We start from the raw sequence: 18,444 nt of genomic DNA, 5'->3' as shown, positions 1-18,444 counted from the left end.
TATATATATATATATATATATATATATATGAGCGGGAGCAGAGTTTGTTTGCAAACAATATGGTCCTTCCAATTCGTTTGATCAGTTACATACCGTATTTTTCGGATTATGACACACTTTTGTTCCTCCAAATTTGGGGGGAAAATTGGGGTGCGTCTTATAATGCGTATATACCTTACCGGTACTGTTGCTGCAGACCGCAGGGTGGGATGAGGGGGTGTCCAGCGGTGCTGCTGCGGGGGCTCTGCCGACATTTTATGAAAGGCCAGAGCCCCAGCAGTTCCATGGTTTCCTGTGCGGTGGACTCCGGGAAAATGGCCGCCAGGGGCGGCGCATGCGCAGATAAATATCTCGGCACCAAGATCTGGGGAGATGAGATTTCAGCGCTGAAATCTCATCTGCCGAGATCTCCATCTGCGCATGCGCCGCCCCAGGCGGCCATTTTCCCTGAAGTCCACCACGCAAGAAACCATGTAACTGCTAGGCCTCTGGCCTTTCACAAAATGTCGGCAGAGCCCCGGCAGCATCATCGGGCAACACCGCCGGACAGCCCCGTAGCACCGTCGGGCGCTCGCAGCATCGGAGACACCCGTAGCAGCAGCAGCGCCAGACACCCACAGCGGCGCGCCGCACATCGGCTCACCCCCTTATCTCAGCATGCGGCCTGCAGCATCACCCCACTCCTGCCTCCTCCAGCAGCGACCCTGGGACACTCCGCTTCACCCCAGCCACCACCCCTGGTAAGCAATAAGATGCATGGATTATAAGAAGCACCACCATTTTATAAAAAACAGTTCCTATTTTTCTCAAAATTTGGGGTGCATCTTATAATCCAAAAAATATGGTACATTTTTCTATGGCGGTCTGATAATCCAGAATATTTAAAAACTTGGTTAATGTCCCTTACAATTAATATTCTATTAGTAAAATATTCAGCAAACCTCTGTGCTAAATTTGCCTTGCCTTTCTACACTCTGATTATATGGAGTGATTGAGACTTGAGACGCTCTGTATTTGGACCTTTGGTGGTTAACTTTTCATCTTTTTTTTTTTTTTTCTTTAAGTTGCTGAGGGATGAAAATGCATCCTTAAGAAAGGATTTACAGAATATCAAGGCACTACACAATGACCAGGTAATTCTTCAAAATTTTTTTCCTTTTTTTTTCCATCTTTAGAAAAAAGTGCAATAAAGTGATATATTTGAGATTTCCAGCATTACCCTAAAATCAGTCTTGCTGGCGATGTAAATCTTTGCTGATGTATAAGCCATAAACTTAACTGGGGTATCTGATGAAAAGAAGTTGATTGGCATTATCCCCCTGTATGATGGAGCTGCGATGCACATGATGGACTGCCGCTTCATTCCCTATGTGGCTGCTGAGTGCTGCGCTCGCTTTTTACCCCGAAGTCCCATAGAGAATGAATGAAAATCCGACCCGACGCTCAGTTTTGTGTCTGGGATAAAAATTCCTTAATCTGCCAATCTGGGCAGATGACCTACACTGATCAGTCAATTGTCACCTATCCTGTGGATAAGTGATTAGTTGTTTTCACCTGACCAACCCTTTTAAACAATGTTTTTTCCAGTTCCCCAATTACAGTTTGTTTAACACCTTAGTGGCAGAGCCAATTTTGTATTTAATGCCCGGGCCAATTGTTACAATTCTGACCACTGTCCCTTTATGAGGTTACAGCTCTGGAACACTTCAACGTATCCCACTTATTCTGACATTGTTTTTTCGTGACATATTGTACTTCATGTTAGTGGTAAAATATCTTTGATATAGCTTGCATTTATTTATGAAAAAAAACGGAATTTTGGCAAAACTTTGTAGATCTTGCAATTTTCAAACTTTTAATTTTTGTACACTTAAATCAGAGAGTTATGTCACACAAAATACTTAATAAATAACATTTCCCATATGTCTACTTTAAATAAGTACAATTTTGTAAGCTATTTTTTTTTGTTTTTTGTTAGGGCGTTATAAGGGTTAGAAGTTGATCAGCGATTTCTCATTATTCCAACAAAATTTGCATAACAATTTTTCTCTATCTTTTCATTGGGGGACACAAAGAAACCATGGGACACAGGAAACCATGGGTGTATGTTTTTTTTGGGACCACCTCACATTGGAAGCTCATGAGTTTCGGTGGTGAATATAACAAAAAATATCCAAAAGTGGACACCATTCTAAAAAAACTGCACCGCTCAAGGTGTGCAAAACCACATTCAAGAAGTTTATTAACCCTTTAGGTGCTTCACAAGAGCTAAAGCAATGTAGAAGGAAAAAAAAGAACATTTTACTTTTTTCTCAAAAAAATTACTTTGGAACCAATTTTTTTTTCTCAAGGGTATCAGGAGAAAATGGACCACAAGATTTGTTGTGCGATTTCTCCTGAGTTCGCCGATACCCCGTACGTAGGGGAAAGCCACTGTTTGGGGGCATGACATTGCTCATAAGGGAGGGAGCACCTTTTGACTTTTGAACATAAAATTCGCTGGAATTAATGGTGGCGCCATGTTTCGCTTGAGGACCCCCCTGATGTAACCCTGGCCACCCACCCCTAACCCTGGCCACCCACTGTAGGTAGCTTGAGCCCCACCCCTACCCCGGCCACCTACCGTAGATGGCTTGAGCCCCAACGCTAACCCTAATGGAAAAATGAAAATACTTTTCTCTATCGCTTCATTGGGGGACACAGAGACCATGGGTGTATGCTGGTGACACTATGCACAGAAAAATGTTAGCTCCTCCGCAGTATACACCCCACCGACCGGCACTAATTTCCTCAGTTTAGCTTAGTGTTAGTAGGAGGTGGACACGGGTCTTTCTTTAGACCCCTATCTACAGTACCTCGGTGTGCGTTGTTCCTTTTCAGGTTTCCGGAGGGATACAGTGTGAAGTCACAACTGTACTCCCACTAAGAGACTATGAGTACGGCATGTACTGCCACCCCGTATCCTCATAGCTCTCCGCAGCTGGACCAAGAGCTTAGCACAGGTGCGTGCCAGCGATCCAGATGGTCCTCGCCCCCCGTCTCCCACCCACTCGCCCACAGGAGCCTGTCGGTTGGATGAGGCGCGGACACAACAAAAGACGGATCAGACAGCGTGGGATTATGTCAGGTATCTTTATTGACGCTGTTAACGGATCGCAGGTAAGTATAGGGTCCGAGTCACGTCCTCCTCGGCGGCAGTCAGGATTCTTCGGAGCGGTCGCTGCAGCAGTACTGCACGGTCTCTACGCCGCCCGCGCCTCCCTGCGACCGCCGCATTTGTTCCAGGCCCCGACTGCAGTGTGGGCCTTGCTCTGCAGCCGCCTTCATTCTTAGGCGGCCTTCTCCCGCCCGGCAGATATCGGGCAGCGATCTCCAGGTGGGTGGCCGTGGCAGCGCTGCGGGTTCTCCGCGCCGCCCCGCGCTGACAGGCGGCCGCCGCTATTAATCTGGGCCCCGGCTTCATTTTGGGCCTTCTCCAGCGTCGCGGCCACGCCCCCCTGCTCTCTCCCTCTCTTTCACAGACGGGCTTTTCTCCCTCCCGTTCTCTGCCGCCCACCGCCCCATACACATAGCCTGTTGTTGGCCAGCGGGCGGTCCCTTCTTCGGCCTCAGCAGCTACAGTCATATGTTAAAGTTTGGGCAACCCTATTAATGTTAACCTTTTTACCTTATAACAATTTTGGTTTTTGCAACAGCTATTTCAGTTTCATATATCTAATAACTGATGGACTCAGTTATATTTCTGGATTCAAGTGAGGTTTATTGTACTAACAGAAAAAGTGCAATCTGCACTTAAACAAAATTTGACCGGTGCAAAAGTATGGGCACCTCATCATAAAAGTGACATTAATATTTCGTAGATCCTCCTTTTCCAAAAATAACAGCCTCTAGTCGCTTCCTGTAGCTATTAATGAGTTCCTGGATGAAGGTATTTGTGACCATTCCTGTTTACAAAACAATTCCAGTTCAATTAAGTTTGATGGTCGCCGAGCATGGACAGTCCGCTTCAAATCATCCCACAGATGTTCAATGATATTCAGGTCTGGGTACTGGGATGGCCATTCCAGAACATTGTAATTGTTCCTCTGCATAAATGCCTGAGTAGATTTGGAGCGGTGTTTTTGATCATTGTCTTGCTGAAATATCCATCCCCTGCGTAACTTCAACTTCGTCACTGATTCTTGCACATTATTGTCAAGAATCTGCTAATACTGAGTTGAATCCATGCGACCCTCAACTTTAACAAGATTCCCGGTGCCGACATTGGCCACACAGCCCCAAAGCATGATGGAACCTCCACCAAATTTTACTGTGGGTAGCAAGTGTTTTTCTTGGAATGCTGTGTTTTTTAGCCTCCATGCATAACGCCTTTTTGTATGACCAAACAACTCAATCTTTGTTTCATCAGTCCACAGGACCTTCTTCCAAAATGTAACTGGCTTGTCCAAATGTGCTAAATGTGCTTTTGCATACCTCAGGCGACTCTGTTTGTGGCATGCTTGCAGAAACGGCTTCTTTCGCATCACTCTCCCATACAGCTTCTCCTTGTGCAAAGTTCGCTGTATTGTTGACCGATGCACAGTGACACCATCTGCAGCAAGATGATGCTGCAGGTCTTTGGAGGTGGTCTGTGGATTGTCCTTGACTGTTCTCATCATTCTTCTTCTCTGACTTTCTGATATTTTTCTTGGCCTGCCACTTCTGGGCTTATCAAGAACTGTACCTGTGTTCTTCCTCATTTCCTTACTATGTTCCTCACAGTGCAAACTGACAGGTTAAATCTCTGAGACAACTTTTTGTATCCTTCCCCTGAAAAGCTATGTTGAATAATCTTTGTTTTCAGATCATTTGAGAGTTGTTTTGAGGAGCCCATGATGCCACTCTTCATAGGAGAATCAAATAGGAGAACTACTTGCAAGTGGCCCCCTTAAATACCTTTTCTCATGATTTGATACACCTGGCTATGAAGTTCAAAGCTCAATGAGGTTACAAAACCAATTTAGCGCTTCAGGAAGTCAGTAAAAAGTAGTTAGGAGTGTTCAAATCAAGAAAATGATAAGGGTGCGCATACTTTTGCACCAGTCAAATTTTGTTTAAATGCAGATTGCACATTTTCTGTTAGTATAATAAACCTCATTTGAATCCAGAAATATAACTGAGTCCATCAGTTATTAGATATATGAAACTGAAATAGCTGTTGGAAAAACCAAAATTGTTATAAAGAAAAAAGGTTAACATTAATAGGGGTGCCCAAACTTTAACATATGACTGTAGCTCCGCCCATCTTCATCGGAAAGCGCGCGTTCCTCCTTGTTCCTCTTAGGCTGCCGCCATCTTCTCAGCCTGTCAGCCGGACACCGTTTGCCTCTGCTGGGGCCCTGCTTGGACAGACGAGCCGTGTATCATCACTTTTTGGGGACACCGGACCGTGAGTAGCTCTGCAACTGCAGACTGACACCCCCTCTGCCTTCTGTCCCCAACCTTCCGGCACTTCAGTGACTTTCATTATGTCTAACTCTAAGCCTGATCGTGCCCGCCCTCCGGCTCCCCCTTGCACTTTGGTCAAGTTCTTTGCATGTTCCTCTTGCAATCGCAAACTTCCCTCAGGTCAGTCCACTCCCCTGTGCCTAGACTGCAGCAATCCCATGCAGCCCGATGCCGCCCAGGAGCCATCTATTGCTCCACGTGACAGTGACCCCCCCCCCCATTCCCGGCTTGGCTTCTTCTCTATCACAATCAGTGGCAGACCTCACCAGGGTGTCTCAGTCCCTGGTGGCCGTTCTTGATAAGTTGCCCCTGGACACTTCTGCGGGGTCCAGCAGGTCTCAAGAGTCTCCATCTGAGCCAGCCAGCAGGAGCCGCAAATGTCCCAGACAGGATCTCCGGCCGGAATCCTCTCCTCGCTCCATCTCACCGCACAGTCCTTCCCAGCAGTCTCCTTCCCGTGCCTCCTCACCCGAGTCAGGCGAAGTGTTCTCAGATGCGCCATCCGATCAGATTTTAGAGCTGGATTCGGACCATGAAGCGGACATGAAGGTTACAGTACAGAACCTCATTGCTGCGATTAACCACACTTTCGAAATTTCAGACTCTCCTGCGAAACCCTCAGATCAGGAGGTTTCGTTCAGACGGGCAGAAACACCTTACAGAGTCTTCGCCTCCCACTCTGAGTTTGGCAAGATTCTTACCAGGGAAAGAGAAAATCCGACCAGGTGCTTTCAAAGAGGGGAGCGCCTCGGCGTGCTGTATCCTTTTCCTAAAGAGCTCACCGACAACTGGTCAGCTTCCCCCTCTGTAGAGGCACCCGTGTCTAGACTGTCTAACAACACGGTCCTCCCGATTTCAGGTGTGGCGTCTCTAAAGGATTCTAACGATAGGATCATAGAATCCTTAGCAAAGTCAGCATTCGAAGCGGCTGCGACGGTGCTAAGCCCAGCCTTCGCTTCTTCTTGGGTAGCAAAGGCCATAGCTACTTGGGCAGAGCATCTCCGCCAAGGCATTCTTGGTGGACCCCAACCAGAGCGATTGGCCGAACTAGCCAACCAGATTTCTCATGCAGGGGATTATCTGCTCGATGCCGCGTCTTGCGCAGCTCAGGCGTCAAGCATCGTGGTTGCAATCCCGCGTACTATTTGGCTCAAGGCTTGGCAGGCGGATTTGTCTTCAAAAAACTCCCTTACCAATCTGCCTTTTCAGGGAGTGCGTCTCTTCGGATCCCAACTGGACCAGATTATTAAGGATGCCACTGGAGGCATAAGCTCTCTTCTCCCTCTATCCAAGCCTCGTAGACCTCCTCCAAGGCGTTAGTTTCGGCCCTTTCGGTCTTTCCGCCGTTTCGTTATGGCAGAAACCTTTTCTAACCAACAAAGGCCGCAAGCACGTCAGGATAGGAAGAAAGTCTCCTTCAGACCCACTCCCTCCTGGGGATCTCACTCCTCCCAGGGCTCCTCCAGGACCAGATCTGGACGGTCCACATCAGCATGACTATCTACGAAATCCCGAGGCGCCTTATCAACTAGGCGGTCGACTCCTTTTCTTCAGAGACGTCTGGCTTGCCTCAGTAGAAGACGCTTGGGTCAGGGATGTTGTATCCTCAGGATACAAAATAGAGTTCGTTTCTCGTCCACGGGATCGTTTCTTCGAGTCCATACCCCCAAAATTCTTCACTGGGCGGAGGTTTCAGTCCCAGCAATATCCGCAGTGCACATTCCCGGCGTGGACAACTGGGGCGCAGATTTTCTCAGCCGCGAGGGTCTCGCGGCGGGAGAGTGGTCCCTTCATTCGGACGTCTTTCATCAGCTTTGCCGTCGTTGGGGAACTCCGGACGTGAACAGGAAAGTCCCGCAGTTTGTATCCAGGGCCCGAGATCATCTCGCAGTGGACGCCGACGCACTGACCATTCCTTGGTCTCAGTTCAAGCTTCCCTACCTGTTCCCTCCCCATCCTCTTCTTCCCAAGCTGTTGAAGAGAATCAAAGCGGAAGGGGTTCCAGTCATCCTCATCGCTCCGGATTGGCCCAGAAGGTCTTAGTTCGCGGACATCGTCAACCTTCTCGCGGACACCCCCTGGAAGCTTCCAGACAGGGCAGATCTGCTGTCTCAAGGTCCGATTTGCCACCCCAATTCTCGGCCGCTCAATTTAACGGCGTGTCTGTTGAGACCGAGGTTCTGAAACGATCTGGTTTTTCGGATCGGGTTATTCATACCATGATCCGGGCTAGAAAACCATCGTCTTCCAAGAATTATCGTACTTGGAAGGCCTTTTTCACTTGGTGCGAGGTCATGACATTCCGCCCATGTCCTTTTCACTATCTTCCGTCCTGGCGTTTCTCCAGACAGGCCTTGCCCTCAGCTCTTTAAAAGGTCAAGTCTCGGCGCTGTCCATTCTGTTCCAGAAGACGTTGGCCTCCCGCCCGCAAGTCAAGACCTTTCTTCAGGTAGTGGCTCATGCGGCGCCTCCGTACCGCGCGCTTGTGGAGCCATGGGATCTTAATCTGGTTCTCGAGGTTTTATAGGTCCACCCTTTGAACCTCTCAGAGAAGTTTCCCTATCCCTTCTCTCCTGGAAAGTAACCTTCCTGGTGGCCATCACCTCCATCCGGCGTGTGTCGGAATTGGCAGCCCTTTCTTGTCGCCCCCCCTTTCCTGGTGCTCCACCAGGATATGGTGGCACTGCGACCTCCGCCTTCTTTCCTTCCGAAGGTAGTGTCCACTTTCCATCTGAATGAGGACATTGTTCTCCCGTCCTTTTGTCCGGGTCCAACTCACCCTCTTGAGCGCTCCTTGAACAAGCTAGACTTAGTCAGGGCGATGAAGGTCTATCTGGCTAGGACGACTCCCTTGCGGAAGACAGACACTCTCTCTTCATCATTCCAGATGGAGGCCGGCTGACCTTTCCGCGCACTAAGGCTATGCTTGCTCGCTGGATCAGATTGGCAATTTAGAAGCCTACCGGGTCAAGCATCGAGTGGCCCCTCCTGGGATCAGAGCTCACTCTACCCGGGCGGTAGCTGCCTCCTGGACGGTGCGCCACAGAGCCTCCGCGCTGCAGCTTTGCAAAGCTGCAACCTGGTCTTCCATCCACACATTTGCCAAATTTTACAAGGTCCACACCTATGCTTCGACAGACGCCAGCCTAAGCAGAAGGATCTTGCAGGCGACGGTGGTGAGTTCTCAGACCTAATGGAAGTTTGCTTCTCCCTCCCCAGGGACTGCTTTGGGACGTCCCATGGTCTGTGTCCTCCAATGAAGCGATAGAGAAAACAGGATTTTTGGGTTACTTAACGTAAAATCTGTTTCTCGGAGCCTTCATTGGGGGACACATAGACCATGGGTGTATGATGCTGCCACTATGCACAGAAAAATGTTAGCTCCTCCTCCGCAGTATACACCCCACCGACCGGCACTAGTTTCCTCAGTTAGTGAGAAAGCAGTAGGAGAAGTAACGAAATAGATTGTTCCGTTTCAATCTATTTCGTTACTTCTCCTACTGCTTTCTCACTAACTGAGGAAATTAGTGCCGGTCGGTGGGGTGTATACTGCGGAGGAGGAGCTAACATTTTTCTGTGCATAGTGTCAGCCTCCTAGTGGCAGCATCATACACCCATGGTCTGTGTCCCCCAATGAAGGCTCCGAGAAACAGATTTTACGATAAGTAACCCAAAAATCATGTTGTTTTTTTTTTTTAAATTTTTATGATTTTTACCTAACTAATTGGATGATAAAGGAGGGGTTTGATTTAATAATTTTTTATTTTGATCACTGTGGTAGACCCTGTCACGGTGATCAAAATGAACCAATAGGAAAAATTTCCTACTGTTGCCGGGTTAAATGTAAAATCAGACCTTTTTTTTTTGCGGTCGCCATTATTCTGTGAATAATGGCAATCGCAACACTGGTGTCGGTAAAAACCTACCCGAAACATGTTCTCTGGGGTCTCGGCTATCCCTAGTAGCAGAGACCCTGGAGAAATTCTGACTCTGGGGGCACTTATTTCTCAGCGTTGTTAAAAAGCGGTGCTGAGGCCTAACTACCCTTAACTGCCGCAATTGAAAGGTGTGTCGGCGGTCGTTAAGGGGTTATAATGCAAACTTGTTTACTCACCCTCCCTCGGTCCAGCACTGAGTTCACTGCTTCCATTGTTCAGAAAGTTGTTACTATCGACAGTGCTGCAGCCAATAAGTGAGCTAAGTGGCTCATACCATCTACCCTGGCTGCGGTGCTTTAAATTTGATGGACGATAACAGACGTAGAGAGCAGCGTCATAGACTTGGAGCTGAACCAAGGGAGGGTGAGTAAACCCCCCCCCCCCCTTTTTTTTTTTTTCCGAACGTTTTCCGCAATCTTAAAAAAAACAGCAGCATGGCCCCATTAAAGTACATTTGGGTCGACTTCAGCTTCTTGTATAGGGTATAAAGTTCTGCTTTGCTGGTATCGCAGCTGTAGCGGTCCTAGACGTTCAACTACTACCATAATGGCACATTTTAGCAATATACAGTTAAGCGGTAAAGTTTTTACGCAAACGGATGACAGTTTACCGATATTTGCTACCAAACCTTGCCTTAATTTTTCGCTCGTGTATTCTTTCAGGTAGCCCTCACATCTGTGGTTGAAGATCTAAAAACGACGTAAGTTAATGCTGATTTTTTTTTTTTATTTTGTGGGTGAGATTGTGTGACAAATTGAGCAGAGTTTCATCAACAATTTCCAATCTGCCAATTTCGGCACAACTGGGAGACCGACGGATGTGGATGGAGGGGCTCCCGACAGATGAGAAGGATTGGGCAGTTGGAATTTCAGTGCCGAATTCTCGTATAGGGGGTTTCCACAGTCCTACGAGACCTCCTTCTCCAAAACAAGACGGCAAACTTGATCCGTCCATGTTATTCCATTTAAGTGTCCATTTGACTGCTGAATTTGCGAGTCAGGTCCATGGACATAAGCATCATAGCAGATAATAGGAATGTTTAGTGGGGAGACCACCACCAAAATGGCATCTACGGTATATTTAATGTCATTTTTAACCCTTTCGATCCTACGGTGATCAAATCACGACATTCAGTTTGACAGCTCGCCTACAATCACCGGTTACTGCGTACGGTGCCGTAAACATTACTGATTAGCTCTACAGTGTCATAATAGGCGGCCATAATGGTGTGAACTTTATTCTTCTGTTTTATAAAATGTAAATGATCCTTTTAGGATCCATGAGAAGGACGGCAAGATCAAGTCAGTAGAAGATCTCCTACAGGCTCAGCAGCTGAGGGCTGACAAGGAGGGGAGAACTGTGCAGGTATTTCCCAGTCCCATCCACACTCTAATTCTCTTACAATAATAATAAGAAAGAGATCAAATGGTGACATAAACACAATTTTTTTTTTTTTAATTCCTACAATAAATAAAGATAAATGAATACCATTTAAATAAAATTAAAGACCTAATAGCATTTTTACCCCATGATTTCATCCTACTTTTTTTTTTTTTTTTTTTGCTGCGTACATGATTTAAAATGGATATCATTCAAAATAGGTCTCGTTTTGCTAAAATTCAAGCCCACAACAGGATATATTAATGGGAGCGGGAGGAGTTATGGTTGTTCAAAAAAGAGAAAATAAGTAAATCACGAAATTGAAACTTTGGTCCCATAAAGAAGTTAATATCATCCAAGTCCATGCTACATTGTTGTCCATGCACCAATGTCATCACACGTTGTATCTTAGCCCATTCACTGTGTCTGTATGTATATGTGTGTGTGTGTGTGTGTGTGTGTGTATGTATATATATATATATATATATATATATATATATATATATATATATATATATATATATATATATATATATATATATACATACATACATGTGCATCTCACAAAATTAGAATATCAGTTAATTTTTCAGTTCTTCAGTACAAAAGCGTGAAACTCGTATAGAGTCATTACAATCAGAGTGTTCTGGTTCAAGTGTTTATTTCTATTAATGTTGATGATTATGGCTTACAGCCAATGAAAAGCCAAAAGTCATTATTTCAGTAAATTAGAGTACTACACCAGCTTGAAAAATGATTTTAAAATCCGAAATTTTGGCCTACTGAAATGTATGTTCAGGAAATGCACTCAATACTTGGTCGGGGCTCCTTTTGCATCAATTACTGCATCAATGCAGCGTGGCATGGAGGTGATCAGCCTGTGGCACTGCTGAGGTGTTATGGAAGCCCAGGTTGCTTTGATAGCAGCTTTCAGCTTGTCTGCATTGTTGGGTCTGGTGTCTCATCTTCCTCTTGACAATACACCATAGATTCTCTATGGGGTTAAGGTCAAGCGAGTTTGCTGGCCATCAAGCACAGTGATACTGTTTTCTCCTTTGCCTCATTGAGGGACACAGTACCATGGTTGTTATGCTGCTGCCACTAGGAGGCTGACACGAAGTAGACACAAAAATGATTAGCTCCTCCTCTGCAGTATACACCTCACACACTGGCTCCAGCCGAGCCAGTTCAAACTTAGTGTCAGTAGGAGGCACATGTGTTCTTCAGAACACATCTATAGCTTTTTAGAATTTTCAATTTTTTTCCAAATATTTCTTCGAGTATTACAGGGGGCGACGGATCCCTTAAGGACTCCGCTCTCCTCAAACCTACAACGGGCTGGAATGTGGAGTGTCGCCTCCATGTATCCCCTCCTACATCGTTTACCATGGTATGCCTGAGATCTGTTTAGGGGTGACGGGTCCTTTCAGGGCACCGCTCTTCCCGTACCAACAACAGATGGGAACAAGGAGTGTCGCCTCCATGTACCCCCCTTTGCATCCAGGCTTCTTACAGCCAGACCATCGTCCCTTTCCATACCGGCGGAGTTAACCCCTAGGATGTCCAGATGCATTTAATGAAGTCCGTGCGGGCCACACTGCATCAACACTGATAAGCAGCGGTGATGGAAGGAGACGGACGGCCTCTCCTCCCTGTCATGGGATGGTGGCCGCTGACCTGTCATAGCAGCCCTTGTCCTGAACTTCCTCTTCTCCTGCGGCAAATTCATACCAGGACGCACACCGCAGGTAAGCATGGGCACGGGGCACTCAGGAATGGGTCAGCAACCATGGCGGAGGGCTCCTGTAGGCAAGCTTTAAGCGACATTCCCCATGGTGCACACTCCCTCCCACGCGCGGTCCGGTCGGCCTCGGAAAATTAGGTCCCGGCTTTGGCCTATGGTAGGCCACAGCCGGAAGCCCTGCCTTCTTTATGATGGGTGGCAGCGGCTCCGACCCCCGTCTTGGCGCTTCTCGTGCTTGGCGAGATTATCTGTCACAGTTTCCGGCGGCCATCTTTTTTCTATTGGCCGCCTCTCTACACGTGCAGCCGACATCCACTGCACATTGTGAGTTTCTTTCGCAGCTCCTTCGGCAGTTCCCGGACATCTCACCACAGAAGAGCCCAGTACACCGGGAGGATCATCCCCACAGGACCTGGTGAGTTCTCTGCACTGCGGCACTCATTGGCCCTTCTCTGCAGTAATCTCTGGGACTTTCTAACCACGTCCCTCCCTATAGGGGCTTATCAGAAGAATCCGGGACTGTCTGGGGTACAACATCCAAGCAGGCTAACAAAACAGTCTTTTTCACCTCATGTAACACCTGCCAGACTGTGTTGCCACGGGGACAGAGTATGCCACTTTGCAAGTGGACATTGTTCTGCCCTCATTTTGCCCTACACCAGTACACCGTTTTGAGAGGGCTCTTCACACTCTGGACGTGGTGAGGGCTGTCAGACAGTACATTTCCTGGACGGCGTTTCTCCGGAAGATGGACACCTTATTTGTTCTTCCTGAGGGTCACAGGAAGAGACTCGCCACTTATAAGTCCACAATAGCCAGTTGGATTCGGTCGGCCATTCAAGAGTCTTACCGTGTCAGAGGCAAGCCTTTCCCAGCTGGGATTAAGGCACACTCCACTCGTTTAGTGGGGGCCTTCACACTTGGGCCTCAGCAGATGCGATCCTGGGAAGACTAATCTTGCAGGCGACTTGCGCATCTCTTGGCAGCCGGTGCATGAGGTTTGCTCTGTCCTTTCTGTTTCCCACCCAGGGACTGCTTTAGCACGTCCCATGATCCTGTGTCCCCCAGGGAGTCGAAGGAGAAACAGTGATTTTTGTGTACTCACCGTAAAATCCTTTTCTCCTAGCCACTCATTGGGGGACACGGCACTCACCCTGTTGGCCTGACGACTTGAGTATGTTCTTTGGTTCAACGTTTGTATACTATAATGTTCTTGATTTCCTAGTGCTTTGTCACGAAACTGGTTCGGCTGGAGCCAGTGTGTGAGGTGTATACTGCAGAGGAGGAGCTAATCTACTTTGTGTCTATTTAGTGTCAGCCTCCTAGTGGCAGCAGCATAACACCCATGGTCCTGTGTCCCCCAATCATTGGCTCGGAGAAAAGGATTTTACGGTGAGTACACAAAAATCCCTGTTTTAAACCAGATATTGGTACTTTTGGCAGTGTAGATAGGTGGCAAGTCCTGCTGAAGAATGAAATTTCCATCTCCAAAAAGCTTGTCGGCAGAGTGAAGCATGAAATGCTCTAAAATTTCCTGGTAGACGGCCGTGCTGACTTTGGTCTTGATAAAACACAGTGGACCTACACCAACAGATGACATATCTCCCCAAACCATCACCGATTGTGGAAACTTCACACTAGACCTGGAATTCAAGGTCCCAGAGTCTGGAGGAAGAGTGAAGAGACAGACAATCCAAGCTGCTTAAGGTCTAGTGTGACGTTTCAACAATCGGTGATGGTTTGGGGAGCTATGTCATCTGCTGGTGTAGGTCCACAGGCTATTCGCCTCCAAGCCACGCCACATTGATGCAGTAATTGATGCCAAAGGAGTTCCGACCAAGTATTAAGTGCATTTACTCAACATACATTTCAGTAGGCCAACATTTCAGATTTTCAAATAATTTTTTCAAGCTGGTGTTATAAGTTATTCTAATTTACTGAGATAATGACTTTTGGGTTTTCACTGGCTGTAAGCCATAATCAACATTAACAGAAATAAACACTTGAAATAGTCATTACAAACAGAGTGGTCTATCTAATACGAGCTTCACTATTTGTAATGAATAACTGAAATTAACTTTTTGATATTCTAAGTTTGTGAGATGCACGTGTGTGTGTGTGTGTTAAATGCATTTCAGGTGAATCTGTCAGAGCAAAATGACTGTTCAAACCAAGCTCAGACATAGACACTTAATGCACCTTCCCTCCTTCTTGATTTCCATCCATCTCTGGCTTCTTTAAATCCACGGCTGTGAATCAAGGAAGAGGATGGAAGGTGCACTAAACTCCTCGGCCACACCAAGGATGCAGAATAGCGCCTGTGCTTGGTTTGAAAAATTAATTTTGTGCTGACACGACTGTCTATTTACTTTTTTTTTTTTTTTTTTTTCTTCATGCCATTGTGTTGTGGTCCTGTCTCCCATTTGTGTCACTTTCATTCTTGGAAAGGAATTGACTAAAGAAATAGAAGCGCTGAAGGAAACGTTAGCAAGTAGCCAGCTTGAGAAAGCTGAACAGGTAATGCCCAATATGCTGTTCTTTATGTAAAAATATCAATGTCAAATATGTACAGTCCCAGATATCTAGACTCATGCACCCTGACTTGCGAGCGGTATGAGTCTCCCTGGTTGTTTTTGTCCATCTTTTACTTTGAAACACTACAAAGTTTAGAAACGACATGGTTTTCCATTGACTTCTCGCTGCCTTCTTTTCGGCGTGAGTAGCAGATCTCTCCCAATAGTCAAGTAAATTACTGAAAATTCATTTGATTACATTTACATATTGTTTTTGGCTTTTCTTCTGACTTAATTTTTTTTTTTTTTTTACTTTTTCATAAATTTACAGGTCTCTACTACTAGGAGTCAAGTCCAGGATCTTCAAAATCAGTATGTATATGATTTTTTTTTTCCATATAAATGATTTAAAGGGATTGTCCAGTACTTGGATATTGATTACGTATCCATCGATAGGAGATTGGAGTTATGTGAAATCCGTAGATGTTTTGCAACCAAGGCTGAAGTCGTCGTCTTTGATATTTTCACAGATTGACGAGCCGGGAGGAAAGCTTAAAGGTGATAGAAGAACGATTTAATGAGCGCGAGAAGATGATTCTAGAGAAAGAAAGACAAATGGAGGTAATTGGGATCAGAAAGATAATGTTCATTAATTGCGGTAGAGAGATCATTGGTTATTTTGGGTGACACAAGAATTAGCATTTTTGTGCAAAATGCTCCTATATCTAAGTATTGGTCCTATCTGTGTCTAGACATTGGGATTAGGTTCTTTTATGGCGCCCCTTGGTGCGTCGTCCCTTGAAGGATGTCTTTCTAGTATGTCCAGTGCCGGTGGTCCCACATGCTCAGTATATTTTACACTTAGCCCCATGTCCCTCTTCATTTTATACTCAAGCAGCACAGTCTTTCCAGGGTGGCAGTAAGGATCTTCTCTCAACCATTGGACACAAATATATATATTTTTAAATTACTCCAATGGAGGTTTTTCTTTATCGCCTTATTGGGGGACACAGAATACCATGGGTGTATGCTGCTGCTGCTAGGAGGCTGACACTATGCAAAAACAGAAAATTAGCTCCTCCCCGGCAGTATACACCCACCGACAGGCACCAAGCTCCTCAGTTTGTGCTTAGTGTCTGTAGGAGGCGGACCGGGATCTCCCCAGATCCGCAGTTATTAATCCAATTTTTCCTTTCAGGGTTTAGTTTGAACTTTTTAATCCTTTCTTCTTTTATCTTTTAGGTTTTTCCGTTGGGAAACAGGGTATACTTATCACCCTGATTTCCTATATCATGCGGCTGAGCGAGCAGTGTGGTGTCATCCTCATCGCAACTCTCAGTACCGCAGGCAGGACTTTTCCCTATCACCTTCCGGTGATAAGGGTTGTGGACAGGTGGCTGGTCCTTGCCGAATCCCCCTCCTCACCCCTCTCTCGGGACAGGGCTGAGAGGAAGACGGCGATCACAGGTGGTTCAAGCTGTCTTCTGCAGGATGCGGGTACAGAGGACTCCTTCCCCTCCCAGCGGCCTGCCGTTTCCCCGTGGGCCCCTGTGGTCATCCTCTTCAGGGACGTCAGGTAAGTGCCTGTACGTTCCCTCCGGCCCCCGCATAAGCTCCAGTGCATGGGAGAAGTTGGACCTTGGGATTACAGGTCCACTGTTTTTGAATCTCCCGCCCTTTCTGCCTGCCGCGCGCTCTCACAATGGAATGCGGACACTATCCCTTCCCCTCTTCTAGTCAGGGAGACGCTGCGGATCCCTTCACTCACCACAGCAGCGTCGCAAGCAGGGGACCGCTTCATATTACTTCCTGAGCGCGGTATGTCGGGGTGGGCAAGGGGATGCAGCGCCGGCGCCGTCACTTTCACTTTCACTTTCCCCTCAGCCAGGGGAATTTCTCTGCTCCCTCCTCCATTCCTCAGCCCCCTCTTTCAGCGCGCCTTTTCTAGCCCATCACAGGGCTTCTTTCTCTTTGGAATGCCAGCCTCCCCTCTCTGTCATGCCCCCTCCGTCGCTGGTAGCCAATCACGGCGCAGCCGCTAAGCTCCGCCCCCCATCTTCCAGCACAAGGATTTCCTGTTTTTTTCACTCCTTCCTGCGCTGCTTGGGGGACACTTCGGCGTTTCTTCTGCTGCTCACAGAATCTCGGTAGGCTCGGCTCTGGGACAGGGATTAGCTCTCCTCGGCAGTTATTCCCTAATTTCTGCGGCCATTCAGTGCAGTTCACTTATGCCCAACCCTTCAGGGGATCTCTGCTTCAGGCCCACCGCTACCTATTACGCCTGTGCGCGCTGTAAAAAGAAGTGGGCATCGGGTCAGTCGTCCCCATTCTGCCCCCCCTGCAGTCCTTCAAATATGTCAGCATCTCAGGAACGCACAGAATCCCGGGCGGAGGGCGCTCTTCCCTCCTCTCTCCCCCCCGGAGTGGGCCGTTACAATGTCACAGTCTGTTTCTGACTTGACAAAAGTATCACAGTCGCTGGTCCAGGTCTTAGAACGATTACCTCAGCTATCCTCAGCCACCTCTGCCCCGACCACCTCTCGGGGTGAGTCGTCCGCACCTGACCGCGACCTTCAGAGAGACAGACAGGGAAGGACTTCTCGGAAGCGGGCTCTGTCCACTTCGTCTTCGAGCTCGCAGGGCCCTTCCACTCCCAGGCCTCCTTCTCCTTCCTCGGAGGACAGCCTTCAGTCAGGCGATGATTCTCATTCGGAAGCTAGCTCAGAGGGGAACAGCGTTTCTAAAACGCGGGACATGGTCGATAGTCTTCTTGCAGCTATCTTCCAAACACTAAAGCTTAAACAGGATGAGGCTCCAGCTCAGGAAAGCTCGGTTCTCCTTAGATGAGCCAGACCTCCGTCTCGAACATTTCCCAATCACAACGATTTCGATACTACCTTATCCAAACACTGGGAGCGCCCTGAGCAACGTTTCTCAGGCCGCAAGTACTTGGACGTTCTGTACCCCTTTGACGCAGAACTGCTCTCTAAGTGGTCCAAGGCTCCAGAGGTAGATCCTCCAGTATCCCGGATAGCCTCTAAAACGATGCTCTCGCTGCCCGACGGGGCATCGCTCAAAGATCCTACTGACAGGCAGATTGAATCTCTGGCTAAGTCTATCTTTGAGGCATCTGGCGCCTCTCTGCCCTATTTTCGCATCCGCCTGGGTGGCGAAGGTCATTTCCGCTTGGGCAAAAATTCTTTGCAGAGGCATCTTAGCGTCAGCTCCTCAAGACGAGTTGGCAGATCTTGCAGATCAGATTAACCAGGCGGGAAAATACCTTTTGGACGCGGCCGGCTGCGTAGCAAGGGCTAACAGCAACATAGTAGCTGTACGCCGAGTCCTTTGGCTAAAGTCATGGAATGCGGACACTACTTCGAAA

The 18,444-nt window shown here is 47.4% G+C and overlaps 1 protein-coding gene across 11 annotated transcripts in view; it reads left to right on the top strand.

The window, feature by feature from the left end:
- KTN1 (kinectin 1) overlaps positions 1–18,444 on the top strand; it is a 187,246-nt gene that overhangs the window by 108,876 nt on the left and 59,926 nt on the right. For 8 of the 11 annotated variants that reach the window (XM_073586046.1, XM_073586010.1, XM_073586061.1 and 5 more), the window contains exons 24-29: positions 1,065–1,133; positions 10,088–10,125; positions 10,700–10,790; positions 14,998–15,066; positions 15,394–15,434; positions 15,593–15,683. In XM_073586046.1, coding sequence (XP_073442147.1) covers positions 1,065–1,133; positions 10,088–10,125; positions 10,700–10,790; positions 14,998–15,066; positions 15,394–15,434; positions 15,593–15,683 — 399 coding nt within the window. The remainder of the gene's footprint in view (positions 1–1,064; positions 1,134–10,087; positions 10,126–10,699; positions 10,791–14,997; positions 15,067–15,393; positions 15,435–15,592; positions 15,684–18,444) is intronic. The other 3 variants (XM_073586073.1, XM_073586055.1, XM_073586019.1) reach the window with 1 other exon arrangement.

Source organism: Dendrobates tinctorius, unplaced genomic scaffold (genome assembly GCF_039654945.1).
Source record: "Dendrobates tinctorius isolate UK_male_01 unplaced genomic scaffold, ASM3965494v1 ptg000010l, whole genome shotgun sequence".
Lineage (NCBI taxonomy): Eukaryota > Metazoa > Chordata > Amphibia > Anura > Dendrobatidae > Dendrobates > Dendrobates tinctorius.
The sequence above is the reverse complement of the archived record's forward strand: the minus strand, read 5'-3'. Positions and strand labels throughout refer to the sequence as shown.